At 46.0% G+C, this 16,018-nt stretch overlaps 2 protein-coding genes across 2 annotated transcripts; one reads left to right on the top strand and one right to left on the bottom strand.

Moving 5' to 3' along the window:
- Positions 1-340: 340 nt before the first annotated feature.
- LOC134070268 (annexin A13-like) lies at positions 341-6,190 on the top strand. The gene is made up of 11 exons (XM_062526562.1): positions 341-447; positions 1,187-1,262; positions 1,698-1,792; positions 2,260-2,430; positions 2,934-2,967; positions 3,074-3,153; positions 3,675-3,743; positions 4,052-4,153; positions 4,410-4,485; positions 4,712-4,824; positions 5,214-6,190. Exons 1-11 carry the CDS (start codon positions 433-435, stop codon positions 5,331-5,333), a joined length of 951 nt encoding a protein of 316 aa, XP_062382546.1. The 5' UTR covers positions 341-432; the 3' UTR covers positions 5,334-6,190.
- Positions 6,191-10,979: 4,789 nt separating this feature from the next.
- On the bottom strand, positions 10,980-14,807 carry si:ch211-252f13.5 (uncharacterized). Its single transcript, XM_062551923.1, has 4 exons — positions 14,092-14,807; positions 13,171-13,688; positions 12,927-12,993; positions 10,980-12,670 (listed from the first exon to the last, which is right to left on the bottom strand). The coding sequence occupies exons 1-4, from the start codon at positions 14,711-14,713 to the stop codon at positions 10,980-10,982; spliced, it is 2,898 nt and encodes a 965-aa protein (XP_062407907.1). The 5' UTR covers positions 14,714-14,807.
- Positions 14,808-16,018: the final 1,211 nt, after the last annotated feature.

Here is a 16,018-nt window from a genome sequence, read left to right on the forward strand (position 1 = left end):
AACATGAGGATTTTGAATTAAAGCACTTGAACTCTCCCGGGGATGAAGACGTTTCCCCAGACGTTAGTGAATGTAGACTTCTGTGATCTTTCGTAGGCTACCGTGGCTACGTTAGACGGCACTCTTTGCTACTCCAGAGCTCATTTGCAATGCAATTTGCCATAGGCAGTTAGCTTCAATTAACCCCCGGATATCCAAATATGGAAAAGATGACAGCGCTGATTCCTTTTTGTAGGCGAACTTCAGAGGTCTATTATGTGGTATACAACTTTTGCAACCTGATCTCCACCTCTAATTAGCATGTATGACGTCAGTGATGCGGCGGTGGTGGATGTCAAGAGTGGGCCAGCCGGAGTGCAGGTGTATTCAAATCTGGTCAGCAGGACATCACAGACATCACACGGACCTCCTAACCCGCTGTTGAAATTGAAAATGGGAAACGTTCAAGTGAGTAGAGAAGTGAATTTTAAACTCTCTCTGTTATCTAGTGCTTATAGGGTAACACTAAAACAGCTCGGTTGATCTTTTATGAGTAGCCTATATTTTTGGGGTTTGTTGCTTTCTTACCGACGGGACAGTGGAACAGGAGGCTAGTGGGAGAGAGATGAGGTGGGACTGGGACGTCCATGACTGCAGGCCGGAATCGTAACAGAGTTCCCATGGGCACTGAAACCGAAATGTGGCCGGTTCAGTATGGAGTGGGTACCGCCGCTTGCGCCACAACTTTGCATTTTAGACCTGTAGGCTACTGAAGAAAAGTTTGTCAGACTTAAGTGCGAGACACCTTGACTGTATAAACTGAACTTCATGCGGTGTGATGTGCTGACAGTCTGCCTTAGATAAAGAGTTTAAAGGGGCAAAAAGGCTCATCTATGTTTGTTCAGAAGATTTTTATGTGCAATTCTGTAGCCTACTGTATTAGTAGGCTCAAGATACACTGTATGGTCTGAAAGACGGCTGGCCTTCTCACTTCGATATTGGTAGGCGATGACATTTCTTGAAAATTTTAACTGCCCAGCATGATGCTCTCGGATTAATTCACGGCGTGGGGAAATGTACCGATTCTGGGGAGACTGAGATTAGGCAGACGTAATATGTAGTGGCAAATGTTTGAATGAAATGACATTTTATAAATTTACATACAATAATTACATCATAAATATTTATATGTAATCTTTCATTTCAGCCTACCGTTGTTCCTTACGCAGATTTTGATGTGACGTCTGATATCACAACCATACGCAAAGCCTGTACAGGCCTGGGTAAGTTTTTATTTTAGAAGGACATGCCAACAAATTGTAAATAGTAGTATGGAATTTCATATTTTTATACTCTGAATGTGGTTAACTGAACACATTGTGAAGAAATGTTGGGGCACATAGGCTAGTAGTCTAACACCACCCATTCTGTACACAACTTGTGCAACCTGGTCTCTACCTTTATTGACTCAAGTTACATCAGTGATGTGGTGGTGTTGGATGACAGGAGCGAGCCAGCTGGGGTGCAACAGGCCTATTAAGATCTGGGAGTCGACAGGATATCAAAATAACTATGCAAAGACGAATATGTCTTGAGACCAAACCCACTGTGTTCCATGTTCAATAATTTTATGGAAATAAGCTCTACTTGAAAGTGACTGACATTCCGGTCATGGAATCCGTCTCCTTGACACTAACAACTTCCTGGTCACTTCACAGGGACGGATGAAGAGGCCATAATTTCAATCTTAGCCAACCGCTCTGCTGCCCAGAGGTTGGAAATTAAGCAAGCCTATTTTGCAAAATTTCACAACGTAAGTGTTATTTCTCTCTGGATTGGTGTTGGTGTTCATGCTTCATTACATGGGATGCTGATTTCGAAATGCATGGAGTGTCTGAGAATAGATTGAGGGCTTAGTGGTAGAAGCTCTGCTGATGTGCCTAAGTCTGAGACAGGCAATTATATAGGCTTACCAGGAACACCTACACCCATCTTGCAATAGAGCAGAAGTTTCTAAAAGATATTAGATATGCCTTTCTGTATGACATATAGATGGAAGTGACCTTGCAGAGAACTTCCAAGTATCTCCTCAGCACTGACTTTAGTCACTGGCATTATGTACAATATAGTGTTTGATGACTCAGTTATAAATCAGTTATGAATGGATATTTATGATGAAGTTTCACTGTAGGATGAAGGGCTCCATCCACAGTTGTTGAGAGGAGGTTGCTCTGTAGCTTCCTAAGGAGCCTGTGTGCCCTCTACGTAATTTCCCCTCAGGAACTGGAGAAGGTTCTGAAGGGCGAGCTGGCGGGTAGCTTTGAGAATGCCATCATGGCCATGTTGGACCCTCCGGCTGTCTACGCCGCCAAGGAGCTCCGCAAGGCCATGAAGGGAGCGGGCACTGACGAGGACGTGCTGGTGGAGATCCTGTGCACCAGCAGCAACCAGGTCAACAGCATAACAGCCACCCACAACAACAGCATGCAGATTCAGTAGAAGACACTATCGATTCTCCTTCAAACAACCCATTATAACATAAGTGGGGGCTTTCTACATGGGTAGAGATTGTAGCAAGTTTCTTTATGTAAATTGTTGTTACAAGCCTATGCTAAATTGGACTCAAAGATGTTATCAGGCAGTGAGAAAGCAGATGTCTTTTGATGTAAAAAATGTTTTACAGTAAAACGCCGTTTTGCAGTTCTTAGAACTGTGAAGTTTTGCGAGATAGATGTCTATTAAAGTTCTTGGATAAAGGCCTAAATAGCGTCATACGCGATCTGAGAATCGATGTGCACTTATGACATTGAAAAACATAGATGTATGACACCGAAAATTATTGATGAGTTCTCTTGATCAGTAAATTATTAGTTATATTGATCTGTTCTACACAATTTGTAGCTGTCCAATATGTTATTGTCTTAATGATATTACTCTTATCCCTTTTAAAATAGGATATCATAAAACTGAAACAGGCCTACACCCAAGGTATGTGTGAGTTGATGCTACAGCAATAGAGTTATGGTCTCTGAATTCATTCTAAATGGAGTAATCCCATTCACATATCTGTGGTTCTCTAAATCCCCTAAACCAGTAAACCAGCGTGACTTGGAGTCTGACATTGAGGGTGACACAAGTGGAGATGTCAGGAACCTGCTGAGCGGTCTTCTTCAGGTAAACATTTCCCACCATAAAGAGTTTATATTCCTTTATTTCTACTCCGCACATGTGTGGAGTTATTAGCAAAGTGTATTGTGGCCCAAATCATGTGGAGAACTCCCTGCTCCTGCTTCTGCAGCCCTGCTCACTAGAGCGGGTATTTGTAGGAGTTTTGGCAGAGTCTGGTTCATTTTTGCCCAGCTTTCACGCCCATCCTGTTTCCTCCATCTTTGAAAGATGTGTGAGTCATGTCCTGCCCTAGGTTTCCCATTATGATTATTATGAAGCATTATTTCTGCTGCCTGAACATAAGCTCCTTCGGTAGGTACAGGTGTCTTAAAGAACCCTGTCAACCCATGATGCCGTTTTTATTGGATACATTCCTGACTGGAACATGGTCAGTAGTGATGAATCAGGAAGTGTCCATTTCAGCCACATTATTTCCTGTATGTGTGTGGTGGCAGCTGATGTTAGCAAACACCAACAGCTCTTTTCTGTGTTTATTAAAGCTGTTAATCTATTCTCTTCACCACCAGGCCAACCGGGACGAAAACTATGAAGTGGATGAGGGCTTAGCTGAGCAAGATGCAGCAGCATTAATCGAGGTATGATTACTGCCTTAGTAATAGTAATGTTTACTACTCTGCATGTGCAAGTTAATATTTTTACAACAAGACGCTGGCACAAAATGGGCCTAACATCTCCAAAACCATGTCTTTTGATTTCCTGCAAATGCAATACCAGTCCCATTTGCCAGATTCACCGAAACATCCTTTTGGAGATTTGTTTTTCTTTTTTAACATTATTATTGAACAATGTGGGCTGTTTAAAATGCAGTGTTACAAATGTTCTCTCACTCTTTTTCTCTTTCTTTCTCTCTTTCTCTCTCTCTCTCTCTCTCTCCCCCCTCAAGGCTGGAGAGGGCCGGTTTGGGACAGAAGAGTCTACCTTCAACCACATCCTCACACACAGGAACTACCTGCAACTCCAGGCCACATTCAAGCGCTATGCATCAGTAGGTTCACAGACAGTTCATGATGTCCCAAAGGACTCTTCATAGCCTAGACAAAATCACAACATCAGTCTCTCTTGTGCCACTTAAAACTGAACAGGAACCTAAATATTGCAGACAGGTAATACACAGTAGACTACAGATACTTCTTCCAAATAAACAACAACACTGCTCCAAATTTGCATGCACTATCCTGGCCTTCTTTATTGGTTTGATGTGATCAGATGTTTAATCCTGGTGTTTCTGTGTCTTTGTCTAGCTCTGTGGGACTGACATCCTGGACTCCATAGAGAGTGAGGCCTCTGGGACGTTGAAGGACTGCTATATCACCCTGGGTGAGACCCTCTGAAGGCTCTGTAATGTGTCTTGGTAGATGACCTACTTAGAAGTCATTAATGTTCAGCCAGAAAGACCCCAGAGAGAAAAATATGTAATATAAGTAATACTAGCCTCTCTGAAAGTACAGTTGTTGTTTTTTTACTTTTTTATTTCACAACAAAAAAACTTGGACCTTCACACCACACCACTCATCAATAATAAATCTTTCAATGCTTTTGTCAGTGCGCTGTGCCAAAAACCCCCAGCTGTACTTCGCTCGCCGGCTGAACGCCGCCATGTCGGGAGCTGGCACAGACGAGGACACACTCATCCGCATCATCGTGGTCCGCTCCGAGGTACGGCAGAACTGTGCTGCAGAGCGTCTGTGCTGCAGAGCGTCAGTGCTGCAGAGGGTCTGTGCTCATATGTCTCCACCCACAGTGCTTCCATGTGTGAGGGGGCTGTCATGCATGAGTCTTTCGTAACTGAACTGGCTTGGAGCAGTGGTTTTAAAAAAAAGAATGGATCTTTAATCATGTCAGGACACAGGGAAATTCTGCGAAATGTTTCTCTCAGAGATTAGCTGTGCACAGTATATTGTGTGTATGTAATACTATACATACACTGTATAGCATGTGCTGCTGTATGTTTCTGGTATACTGTGTTTACAGTGTGAAACAAACTCTATTTATATAATAATCATAGTTTTTTGTTGGTTGGCTTGTTTTACCTGATTGCCTAACAGATTGACCTGGAGACCATCAAAGACATGTACCTGGAGAAGTATGACACACCTCTGAGGGATGCGCTGAGCTCTGACTGCGGCGGTGACTTCAAGCGTCTGCTCCTGGATATCCTCCACTGAGAGACGGCCACGCAGACGGCCAAGCTGCCACTCCAGCTGGCCTACCCTCAGCTCCCGCCAACCAACAGAACTCAGCCAGCACCCCCGCACTCTGTCTCTCTCTCTCTCTCTTTTGGCTTTCTCTCACTCTTTCCACTGTTGTTTAACCTACTGTAAGTGCCGACGGGTGAATGCTGATGGTAACCACATAGTCAGGCACTACTGAGGTTTAAATGGCTCTTCCTCGGCCTCTGAGACCAATGATACAGTGGTAGTACAGGTGATAGTTGTCTCCAGGTAACTCCTACTGCCTTCTCTTCCACAGGCACACGTGACTGTGTGCAGTTGTTTTATGTGGGACTAGTTAGAATTTCAACGCTTAACCAGGTGTTTATCATAATTTATCTTAGTATAACCATTTGTAGTCTATTCTAACACACTACTGGAAGTAAACGCTTCAGATCTCAGGCTTCAGCTGTATGGTAAATATAAAGGTGTTCAGGTGTTTGTTTTAACCTGTAAAGAAGTTGCACTAGGAGGAATCTGCAGTATGTTTCTATTTAATTTATCATCAGTTATACTGTGTATGAATGTCATTAAAATGCTCTTAAACACTGTTGTAAATCCATATACAGACACAACTATATTATTACTGCATATAAACACTAGTCTTTCACTCCATAACACCAGAAAGTAAGTTGTTCAGCTGTATAAGAAATTACACAGTAGGCTAACTGATTAACATAAAACAGACAGGCTTGAATGGGAGTTTTCTAGGGATTATTATGTTATTGCTGTGTGAAATGAGATATGAAAATCTGGATTAAAAATTAAACAAAACAATAAATAAGAAGAAATAAAAAGATTTATCAAATCCACTCATCTGTGCTCTTTTCAGTTAGCTGTTATTGTTCAGCGATCTTCAAAGAATGATCTACAGAGGACATGTACCCAATGTGATAGAATGGCATTTCACAAAACTTTGTTGTAGTTGAGGCATTTAAGGGCAGCAAGACAGAGGGTAATTTTCCAGTCTCTAGATGGCGCTGTCATCCATCCATGCATTATCAAGCACATTGAATATATTGGTCCTAGCTATGCACTCAATACAGGTGATTTCCCTAATTGAACTAGCTGATCTACCAGCCTCCAAAATTGTACACATTTTCTAAAAAGACTCAGGAACACAAGATGTATTTCATACACAAAGTATGGATACCTGTTGCCTTTTATACACTGAATAACCAGTATGATTATGTAGAGTTCAAGATAATAACCAGTCTGTTGTTGGGTATGGTATGTGTGAGGCAGTGCAGATGTAAATGGCTTACACTTAATAATGTAGTTACACATTTAAAAGGGACATTTTAGTGTAAAGTTATGCTTAGAAGCACTATTTCAAATACTGCATACTGGACCAAATTATTATTGTAAACCCCATGGCAGTTTTTCTCAATTGTTTTGACATGCTTAGTGAAATTGGGTCTTCATTAACCTTCTTTACATAACAAAAGTCAACTCTTGCAAATGTGCTAACATGTTTTCATTGTGTTCACGCATTTCTCACCCCCTTTTGCAAAACTGTTAACACAGATGTCAGTCAAAGACCCCAAACTCTTGGTTTTCCTGTGCAAAACGAAAGGAAAACATCTGGTGGTAGAAATTGCTTGCATAAGTCCGAATCTCTGATACACCAGTGTGAAACTCCTTTGCACAAGTGTTCAATCAACAATCATTCATTATCCGAAAGTGATTGCGTGTCTCTTCTGTGTTGCAAGTTGCAAGTAACAATCTAAGGCACATTTAGAGAAAGTACTGTATTGCCTATTTGGTGAAGAAAACAGTACAAAAGTCCAGGTGTTTACTGTACAGTAGGTCTATTTAAATGAAAAATGACAATTTGTAGTTCAATGGAATTTGTCTTGTCTAGGTGCTTACAGTAGTATAGGTCTTACATGTCAATGACAGCTGCATCTTGGGAGGAATAATACAATTATTTTTTATTCAATACATTTAGTCTTTTCACAGAAAAAAAAAGAAAGTAAAGGGGCAGACATAGCAAAAATGAAGACAGAAACTCCTACTTTTGAGAAGTATATAATGCATTATGCATAATATGCATTGTGCATTATGTTGTCCAGTGTGTAATGATTGATTGAAATCACACAGTGATTTGACTAAAATACAGTATGTGTTGTTTGAAGGCAAAATTTGCTTTTGCTGTATGTTTTAAATGTTTTGAGAGAGTTAGCATTTTACAAGCAAAATGTGTAATTTAAGTCGGAGTGCTTTTGTTTAGACCTGCATGTTAACTGTTATGAAAACCCAATGTCAGAGTTGACACAAACATTAAAGAGATCAAGGAAAAACTGTAACATTAGACCCATTTACAGCTGCAGTCACTGTCACTGATGAGATTCCTCTCAGTGACTGTCAGACTGGATGTAAGAAGAAGTCCAAAGCGTGAAACAGATCCATCTGGTCGTAGGAATGCGTAGCAGTGCATCTTCACATCTCAAGGACTTCCAGGTGTTGTTCCTAAAAACAGAACAGTAGCGTCACCCCAGCTGCTGCCATGTCACCGAGACAGCGGGCTGTGCCTGAGGACTCTGCTTGAGGGCTCCTGTCATGCGCTCCCAGAAGTGGCAACACATTCATCGGGCAACACAAGCAACCAAAGAGACCCGTCAGCTCCCCTCGTCAGAGGCCCATTATGCCGTGGTGTCTATGAGCGTGAGTGGCTGGAACTACTGTGTTATGGACCATCCACATGTGGAGGCCATACGTTACCTACATAACACTCCACTTCACTCACTCAGACTGTCCGCCTCCAAACCCGCAGGAGTCAGGACGGCAGGGCCTTGACAGATTCACATGAAACGCCTGCCCTTTTCTGGAACTGTTCAAATGTTTTTTTTTTCTCTCTCCTCCATCACTTTTTTCACCCCTCTCTCCTCTCCTCTCCTCTGGGCTCAGTTATCGAGCACAGAAATAGCAGCACAATGTTCCTTCCTCCCTGGGCAAATTCCACTAAGAGTCCGACACATGGGGCTTGGGAGAGGAATTGCGAAACGAAACTGGATTGCACGAGGTGGTCGCAGTGCAGATCAGGTTCTGCTTGTTGTTCACTCAATTGTTTCCTCCCTACCCTCCACTCCGTCGCCCTCACAGTGGGCAACCCATCAACCACATGCTTGCAGCCTAACAGTGTATAACTAACCAGAGCTTATTGACGCTGAAGGGATGGAGGGAAAAGGGAGTGTGAATTCACAGCTCAGTGAGGAGTCCATCTGATTCTGGTGTGAGTGATGTACTGTAATGCTTCAACAGGACACTTCTGCCTTCATGGCTTGGGTCAAACGAGTGCATTTGAATGGTTCATTGTCTTGATGGTGCATTAAGTTCGTTGGTGTTTATGTCTTTGTCAGGACTAAATATTTCTACTGCGGTGGGATCGGCATCATTTTCCTCCATGTCCATCTGTGTTGTATTAGGGCATGTATTAATGTGGGCCTCAATGCAAGGTCACCAATGGGTGAGCCGTGACCTCTTTTAGACTCTGCCATAATTCACCATCGTTTACATTTGCCTTCCGAGAAGCTTGTGCGGTTGTACGGAATACCTCGTGACCATGAAAATCTGTACCTTCCCAGTATAAACATTGGTGAGAGGCCTCTTAGTGCCATACTATCATGCGCATAAGCCAAGCGGCCCATGATACTTCCTCACATGCATCACACGTGGCTTCACTTCAGAGACTTATGCATGCAGGCGTGTGGTTGCTTCACGCCTGTGCATAAAAAGCCTATACGGTTCAACATGAAGGCCCAGTGGTATTTTTCCTATTTCCTCGAAGATTACCAAAACCAAATGGGTATTCATCTATTCAGTTTCAGCCACAAGTTACGTAAGCTTTGTCTCCAGTGGATGTAGGGCTGCAGTGTAAATTGTAAGATACAAAGGATACAGTACCTGCCTTCTTTAGGGTCTTGACCTCGCAAAGACGACAGGCATGTGATCCACTGAGGAAAAACAGAAACATGATGATACGGTCACACTATCAATGTTTTAAAAAGTTGGATCTTCAGCTTTACAATACAAAACATCTGTGCTCAAATGCTTTTGTGTGACTAAATGTAAGTGTCTCTTCAAGTGTTTTTCAATTTGTGTGTGTGTGTGTGTGTGTGTGTGTGTGTGTGTTTGACACCTGTGTTCAATTCAAGCATCCACGGACAGGCAGCACTTGTTGCCACTTCTGTGGTTTCACACTGGCAGCCCTTCTATGTTGTGCCAGCATATTCAAATACCTCACTGAAAAACACAGTCCAGACACCTTATTGCTGCTAAACCCTTCTGTGTTAGAGGCAGAAATAGGACTTCAAGGGCTCCAGACATTTTACGCAAAGTTTGTCTCACTTTTACACTCATACACCTGGACAAGTCAGGTACTGAATCAGAGCTTTATGGGGAAGTACAGGGAGATGAATAAGCTCCACACTTGTCAGATAGAATCAAAACAAGACATTCTCGCAGCTGCTGTGATTCCATTAAATGTGATTAGTCATCTTTATTTGAAAACAGGAGACGCTGACACATCAGGTTGTTGTTGTTTTTTAACACATTTCACTGTCTCTGGCAGGATTAAGCCCTCTGGAAGTAGTAATTACATTTGGTATGCAGAGGCTGATAGAATTAGAAAATGGCGTCTAATACAAAACATCTGCTCTCTGCAATCCTCACATGCCCAGCCAAAAAGCCATTCCACATGACCGTCTCCAAATGCAAACAACACAACACAGGTATCCTGTTGTCTGGTTTTGTCGGTAAAGAATCCACTGTTCTTTAGATAAGTGCACTGATGTATGTATACTGTACAAACATGTATGGCATACATTGAGAGAGCACACCATGCAATAATTTCTCCGATAGTCATAATCTTGTTGAAAAAATGCCTAGAAATATAAAGCCTGTAATACAAATAAATAAACCACAGAAGGCCAGTACAATTTAAAATAAAATTAAAAAAATGGAATGAGTGTAAAATAATTCATACACATAGTAATTATGTTTCCATCAGTTTAATTCAATACTGTCCTACAGATTTTCTTGATTGCTTTAATGCTTGTGTCAGCCCTGACATCATGTTCTCAAAACAATTAACGCTCAGGTTACAGTCTTTGGTTACATATGGCTTTAAAAAAAAGCACTATGGCCAAAATTACACATTGTGCTTGCAAAAGGCTCTTACTCTCTCAAAGCATTTAAAACATGGAACAAAAGTGAATTTTAGGAAAACCAATAGAGCTTGGAGTCTTTACAGTAAATTACATCTGTATTAACTGTTTTGCAAAAGGGTATGAGAAATGTCTGTACCCAATGAAAATATGACAGATGACCTCTGCTGTGTAAAGAAGGTGTTAATGAAAACCAAGTGGATCTCATTGCTTTCAGCAGGTCAAAGCAATCGAGAAAAACTGCCATTGAAAAACCTGATAGGGTTAAAATAGTACAAAATGTCAGGAAAACAAAAATAAAACTCATCTCTGAAAATGACATAATAGTATTTATTTTTCATAATAATCCTTTAACATTTTTGACTGTGAATGGAAAACCTGCATATAAACGTGCCTGTGAGAGGCGTGGAGAGTCAGAGCAGCCCAGCCCAGCCTAGGCGGCCACCCACAGCACAGACATGCTACTGCTGCCTGACTCGTGGGCGATCTGATTGATCCGCCCGCGCACACAGTCCACCGTCACAAACACCGCCGTGCCGTTCTGCACCTGGAAGGAGGCGCGCAGCGCCACGTTGGCCCACTGGCTGCCCTCGGGCATCTGGCCGGCCACCTGCTGGGCCAGCGGCTCGTTCTTGGCCTCCGCCGCGCCCTCGCCCGCTCCCTCGCCCGCTCCCTCGCCCCGCGCCCGGCGGTTGAGCGTGAGCCTCAGCAGGCTGCAGGAGTGGATGAGCCGCAGCTCCAGGGCCACGCTGGCCGAGCCGTCCCGGCGGAAGAGCAGCTCGCGCTGCGGGTGGGCGTCCTGCGCGCCGCTGACCTCCAGGGGCTCAGCGCGCGCCGACGTCTGGTGGAAGTGCAGCGGCCGGTTGCGCACGGCGCCGGACGGCAGGCCCTTGGGCGAGACGGCGGCGGACAGCGAGGCCGAGGAGGCGCGCGGCACCCACAGCAGGCTGAGCATGCTGATGCCCGTGCCGTCGCCGAAGTAGCGCACGTTGCACTGCGCCGGCGCCAGGATCTCGAAGGAGAGCGCGTCGCCCGCGTGCACCGTGGCCGCCGCCGACAGCGAGACCGAGGTGTCGCGGTAGTGCACGCCGTGCCGCGAGGCCCGCGCCACCTCCGCGCTGGAGCCGTTGCGCGAGGCGTACGCCAGCAGCGTGAAGCCCTCGCTCACGCACGTCTGCCCCATGGAGTAGACGGCCTGCTGCAGCACGAAGCGCAGCGAGCCGCTCTCGGCGAAGCGCACGCCCCGCTCGTCGTGCGTCAGCGCCAGCACGTACGGGTCCGACACGGCCGTCACGCGGAACGCCGGCCGGTAGTTGGTGTGGTAGTGGGCCGAGGCCACCGCCTGCGCCGTCATGGCCACCGCGCCGGTGTCGTGCGACAGCCACAGCAGGCTGAACGGCGAGGCGGCGGCTCCGCCGGCGTGGAGGTGGAGCTGCTCGTTGGCGGGCGCCGCGCTGCAGTGGTGGCTGGCGGAGCGCAGCTGCAGGCCCAGCGTCTGGCCCGCCTCCACCGCGCTGCCCGCGCTCACGCTGGCGCTCTGCAGCGCGCGGCCCTCGCGCTGCTCCAGACGCACGCCGCTCAGGTCGCGACCCTCGTCCTGCTGCTGCGGAGCCCTGTCCGGCGCCGACGACAAAGACGACGACGACGACGCGTCGCCCGTGCTGTTGAGGCGCAGGCAGGCCTGGACGAAGCTGCGGCAGCCGTGCCGGAGCGCCAGGTTGTAGTCGGCCCACAGCAGGCCGTGCTGGCGCACGCGCAGCTGCCCGCCATCGCACGCCACCAGCTCGCCGCCGCAGCCCGCGCCCCCACTGCCCCCGCCCCGCGCCTGGATCATCAGCTGCATGCTGGGAAAGCCGCTGCCGTGCGCCGACTCGGACGGGGGCAGGACGACGTTGCCGGACCAGGACAGCGAGAGCTGACCGCTGCCGCCGCCGCCGGTGCCCTCGGGAGCGGGCGACGTGGAGCAGACGGTGTCCCGCAGTGCGGAGCAGGCCGCCGCCACGGGGGTGTGGTCACAGTCGGAGCAGGCCTGGCACTCCTGCAGGTGCGAGCTGTAGTAGTAGCCATGGCCACAGTGGCCCGCCGCACCCTCACGCTCCGACATGCCCTGGCACCTGAACCCACCTGCCCAACAGAGAGAGAGAGAGAGAGAGAGAGAGAGAGAGATCAGATGGCAGTTTCTATCGGCCCTCCTTCATTATAATAATCCAATAATCATAATCCAAAATGAATGAACTGCGGCTGAATGATTAAATACTGGGCAGAATGGTTTTACAAAGCTACACTACTACTTTAAATACTCCACTCAAGCGTATATTATTCACACACATTGTCATTATATGGTCAATAGGGTCATATTAAAGTTTTAAATGCAGTTTACCTGGAGTGTTGAGACACTGGTTTTGCTCTCCACAGAGGTTGCTTATCTCCAGGCATTCATCTCTATCCTGTATGAACAGGTAACATAGACATTGTGTAATCTCCAACACATACATAAGCCTATACACATACTGTACGTACAATAGACTATACAGATAGGCTATTATCAACATACAGTGTATAGAAGCAGCTTTTAGCCCGTTTTAAGCTGTCTTTGACAGACACACTAGGAAGAGGGAATGTACCTGGCATATGCGGTCAGCGTGAACAGAGCACTGAGCCACCAGGAAGAAGCCTGGCGGACACACGGTGCATCTCTGGCAGTGTGGCCGCTCGCCGCTGAAGTCGCAGTACTCGTCCGCGCGGCACGCCGTGCACTCCAGCAGCGGCCGGCCCACGTCCATCACGCTGGCCTCCATGTCCACGTACGACTCGTGGGCGGGCGGCCGCTCCTGGCGCTTGCTGCCCAGGGTGTGGTGGGCGCCCATCTCGGCGTGGGCGGCGCGCAGGGACAGCTGGTTGAGCGAGTCCTGCAGCAGGCCGAACTGGGCCTTGACCTGCTCCAGCAGCTGCTGCGTGCGCCGCTGATGCTCCAGGACTTCCTGCTGCTGGGCCAGCAGCGTGCTCTGCTGCTCCGAGAGACGGCTCTGCACCTCGGACACCTGCGCCTGCTGCGCCCGAAACTCCTCCACCAGACGCTCCTGGCCCTTGGCCATGTGCAGCTGCAGCACCAGCGCGTCCTCCGACGGGACCTCATTGGAGCCTGTTCAGTGGAAGAAGATGAGGAGGGGGGTTAGGGGGTAGGCCTAGCCCTAGACAGTTAATATCCCATAAGGCAGCTGTGCGTGTTTGGGGGAGGAGGAGTGTAGGGAAAGTATGTCGACTGTGGACAGATTTACAGTTATGAAGGAGTGGTATCAGCCAGTGTTGAAAAACAGCTCAATCAATTAAGAAGGGACTGCAGGGAGAGCAACAACTTACAGTATCCTTTGATTTTCTAGTCAGGCTCTTAACAGACATCTCATTTCACCTATTACACTGGAATGTGTCATCCTGGACATGTAATACAATACAATTCATATATATATATATATATATATATATATATATATATATATATTTGGTGTGAAACAATGTAGGCCATAATGGAATTTCAGTTTAATTACCTGCTTTGGCGTCACATGTCAGCTGAATTCCAAACGAAGATCCGAGATCTGAGGTGAGATCTGAAAATTCCCCCAAAAATTGAGCGGCTCTGTCCGGTAAATGCACCACGGAGGACCTGGCTCTTCCCCCAGTGGAGCCGGCGGTGCCTGAGCACTGTTCCCCAACACATGACTGTGGTTTCGGCTTCGAACGAATTCGAAGAGGCAATTTACACTCAATACCTTTACATTCTTGAGTGTCATTTCGAGAAAGCCTTTTGGGAGTCGCACAGTCCCCCTCAGCACATTCTGGGTTATACACCTCAGCAGTTATACTCCTCGGGTTTTGCCGTGTAGATCTTTCTCCTCCGTTCTGTGGGGGGTATATAGTATACGGAACTGACTGTCCTCTGGATGCAGCGTCGTTATAACCATGCTGATGCCTGGTCTGCGGTGGTCTACCACGCGATGCGGTAGCGAGTTGACTTGAACTTGTCCCAGTGCGCCCTAAGCATTGCGCGCCCGTGCATTGTGTGTTGTGCGCGCCAAAACAGTGCGCTCCTCTGCAAATTTCTGCTGTTCCACGGGAAACACAGAGACATCCAGCAAAACAAAGCATAAATAAAATACCAAAACTACCCATCTTAAATCAATTTTAAAAAGAAAAAAAGAAAGAAAAAATACTCCGCTATCCTTGTCGCTCTGAGTAATTCTTCATCATGGGGACATTCCAAATCCCGCCTGTTGCTTTCAACAGTGTGCAGGCAACAATCAGCCGAACAGTCTACCTGGTATCCACATGCGCTACAGGGCAGAGCACCCAGCCTTTTCTCACATGACCTATTTTGTTGCAGTTTGTATTGAGTTAGCTTGCCGGAACACATCAAAACTATTAGACATTTCCAGTGTTCCTTCCAGTAAGGGTTAGACTGAGTGTACTTATCCGCCCTGTCTATATGTAGTATTCCAGACACATAATTGGCACCAGGTTTGCTTCAGCTTTCAGTTAACCCATAGACTCCCCCTAGACCTATGCTACTGCTCAAGCAGCCATTACTGAACCCATTAGGAGCTTTACTTTCCTGGGGAAACTAGCTGCAATACCTTCTTTGGGAATCTGTACAATAGACTAAGGCTTTTGTACCTTTACAATATGTACAATAGACTATTCGTACATTTCAGCATCCCAGTGTCTTCTACCAAACCCATTCAAGTAGCCTACCATGATCCAGTATAGAGAGAAGCAGATATTTGTGTCCAGTGTCTGGGTGCTTTTGAGCCAAATACGTTATGGATTTTACTCATACAGAGGTTTACCCATGAGATTGGATGTTTTAAAATAGAATATCACCAGCAAAATGTGCAGTTTAAAAAAAAAAAAAAAATCAATTTCATCAATTCATCGCAGACCATGATGAAGACTATTAAAAAGTGTTGCTTTATACTTATTTTAATGGCAATATTCCTGCCATTCACATGTTACTGTAAGACTGCAGGATTCAAATCTCAGTGCTAATTTACACTAAGCACAATCAGAGAGGGTTAAAGCGGAGCTATAATGAAGGATTCTTTGGCACAATCATGAAATAAACAGTGCAAACTTCAGCCCAACCAACATTGACATGCTTTCTTATTGCCAGTCATAAAACTCTTTGGTTACATATGGCTTCAATTTCAACATGACTGGTAGCCGCAATGGAGCCCCATGCTACTTATTACTGTGACATTCATGACAAGTCCAAATGATTGAGTTTTCAGTGTTTTCCTCTGATTCCTCACCAATCTGATACTGTGATCATCTTGTCTGCAGTAAGCCGACAGTACATACAAACTATCTGAGTGAAATCCTCCTGCCTCCTTGAGTATATTTACAAATAATCCATCACTGTACTTTTGTCCTCTCCTGATGTGTAGCCTTTCACAGTCATCAGTAGAAAGCCACAAGTTG

Source organism: Sardina pilchardus, chromosome 2, assembly GCF_963854185.1.
Source record: "Sardina pilchardus chromosome 2, fSarPil1.1, whole genome shotgun sequence".
In the NCBI taxonomy this organism is placed as follows: Eukaryota; Metazoa; Chordata; class Actinopteri; order Clupeiformes; family Clupeidae; genus Sardina; species Sardina pilchardus.

What these genes read in the sequence shown, in the direction of transcription:
- LOC134070268 (XM_062526562.1), top strand. An exon ending in ATTTTGCAAAATTTCACAAC is followed by an intron (nt 1,793 to 2,259) that starts GTAAGTGTTATT and finishes ATTTCCCCTCAG; the next exon opens with GAACTGGAGAAGGTTCTGAA. An exon ending in TCATCGTGGTCCGCTCCGAG is followed by an intron (nt 4,825 to 5,213) that starts GTACGGCAGAAC and finishes ATTGCCTAACAG; the next exon opens with ATTGACCTGGAGACCATCAA.
- si:ch211-252f13.5 (XM_062551923.1), bottom strand. Translation starts at nt 14,713, where the DNA reads ATGGGTAGTTTTGGTATTTTATTTATGCTTTGTTTTGCTGGATGTCTC. An exon ending in GACATGTGACGCCAAAGCAG is followed by an intron (nt 13,689 to 14,091) that starts GTAATTAAACTG and finishes TCCACTGAACAG; the next exon opens with GCTCCAATGAGGTCCCGTCG. An exon ending in ACGCTGACCGCATATGCCAG is followed by an intron (nt 12,994 to 13,170) that starts GTACATTCCCTC and finishes CTGTTCATACAG; the next exon opens with GATAGAGATGAATGCCTGGA.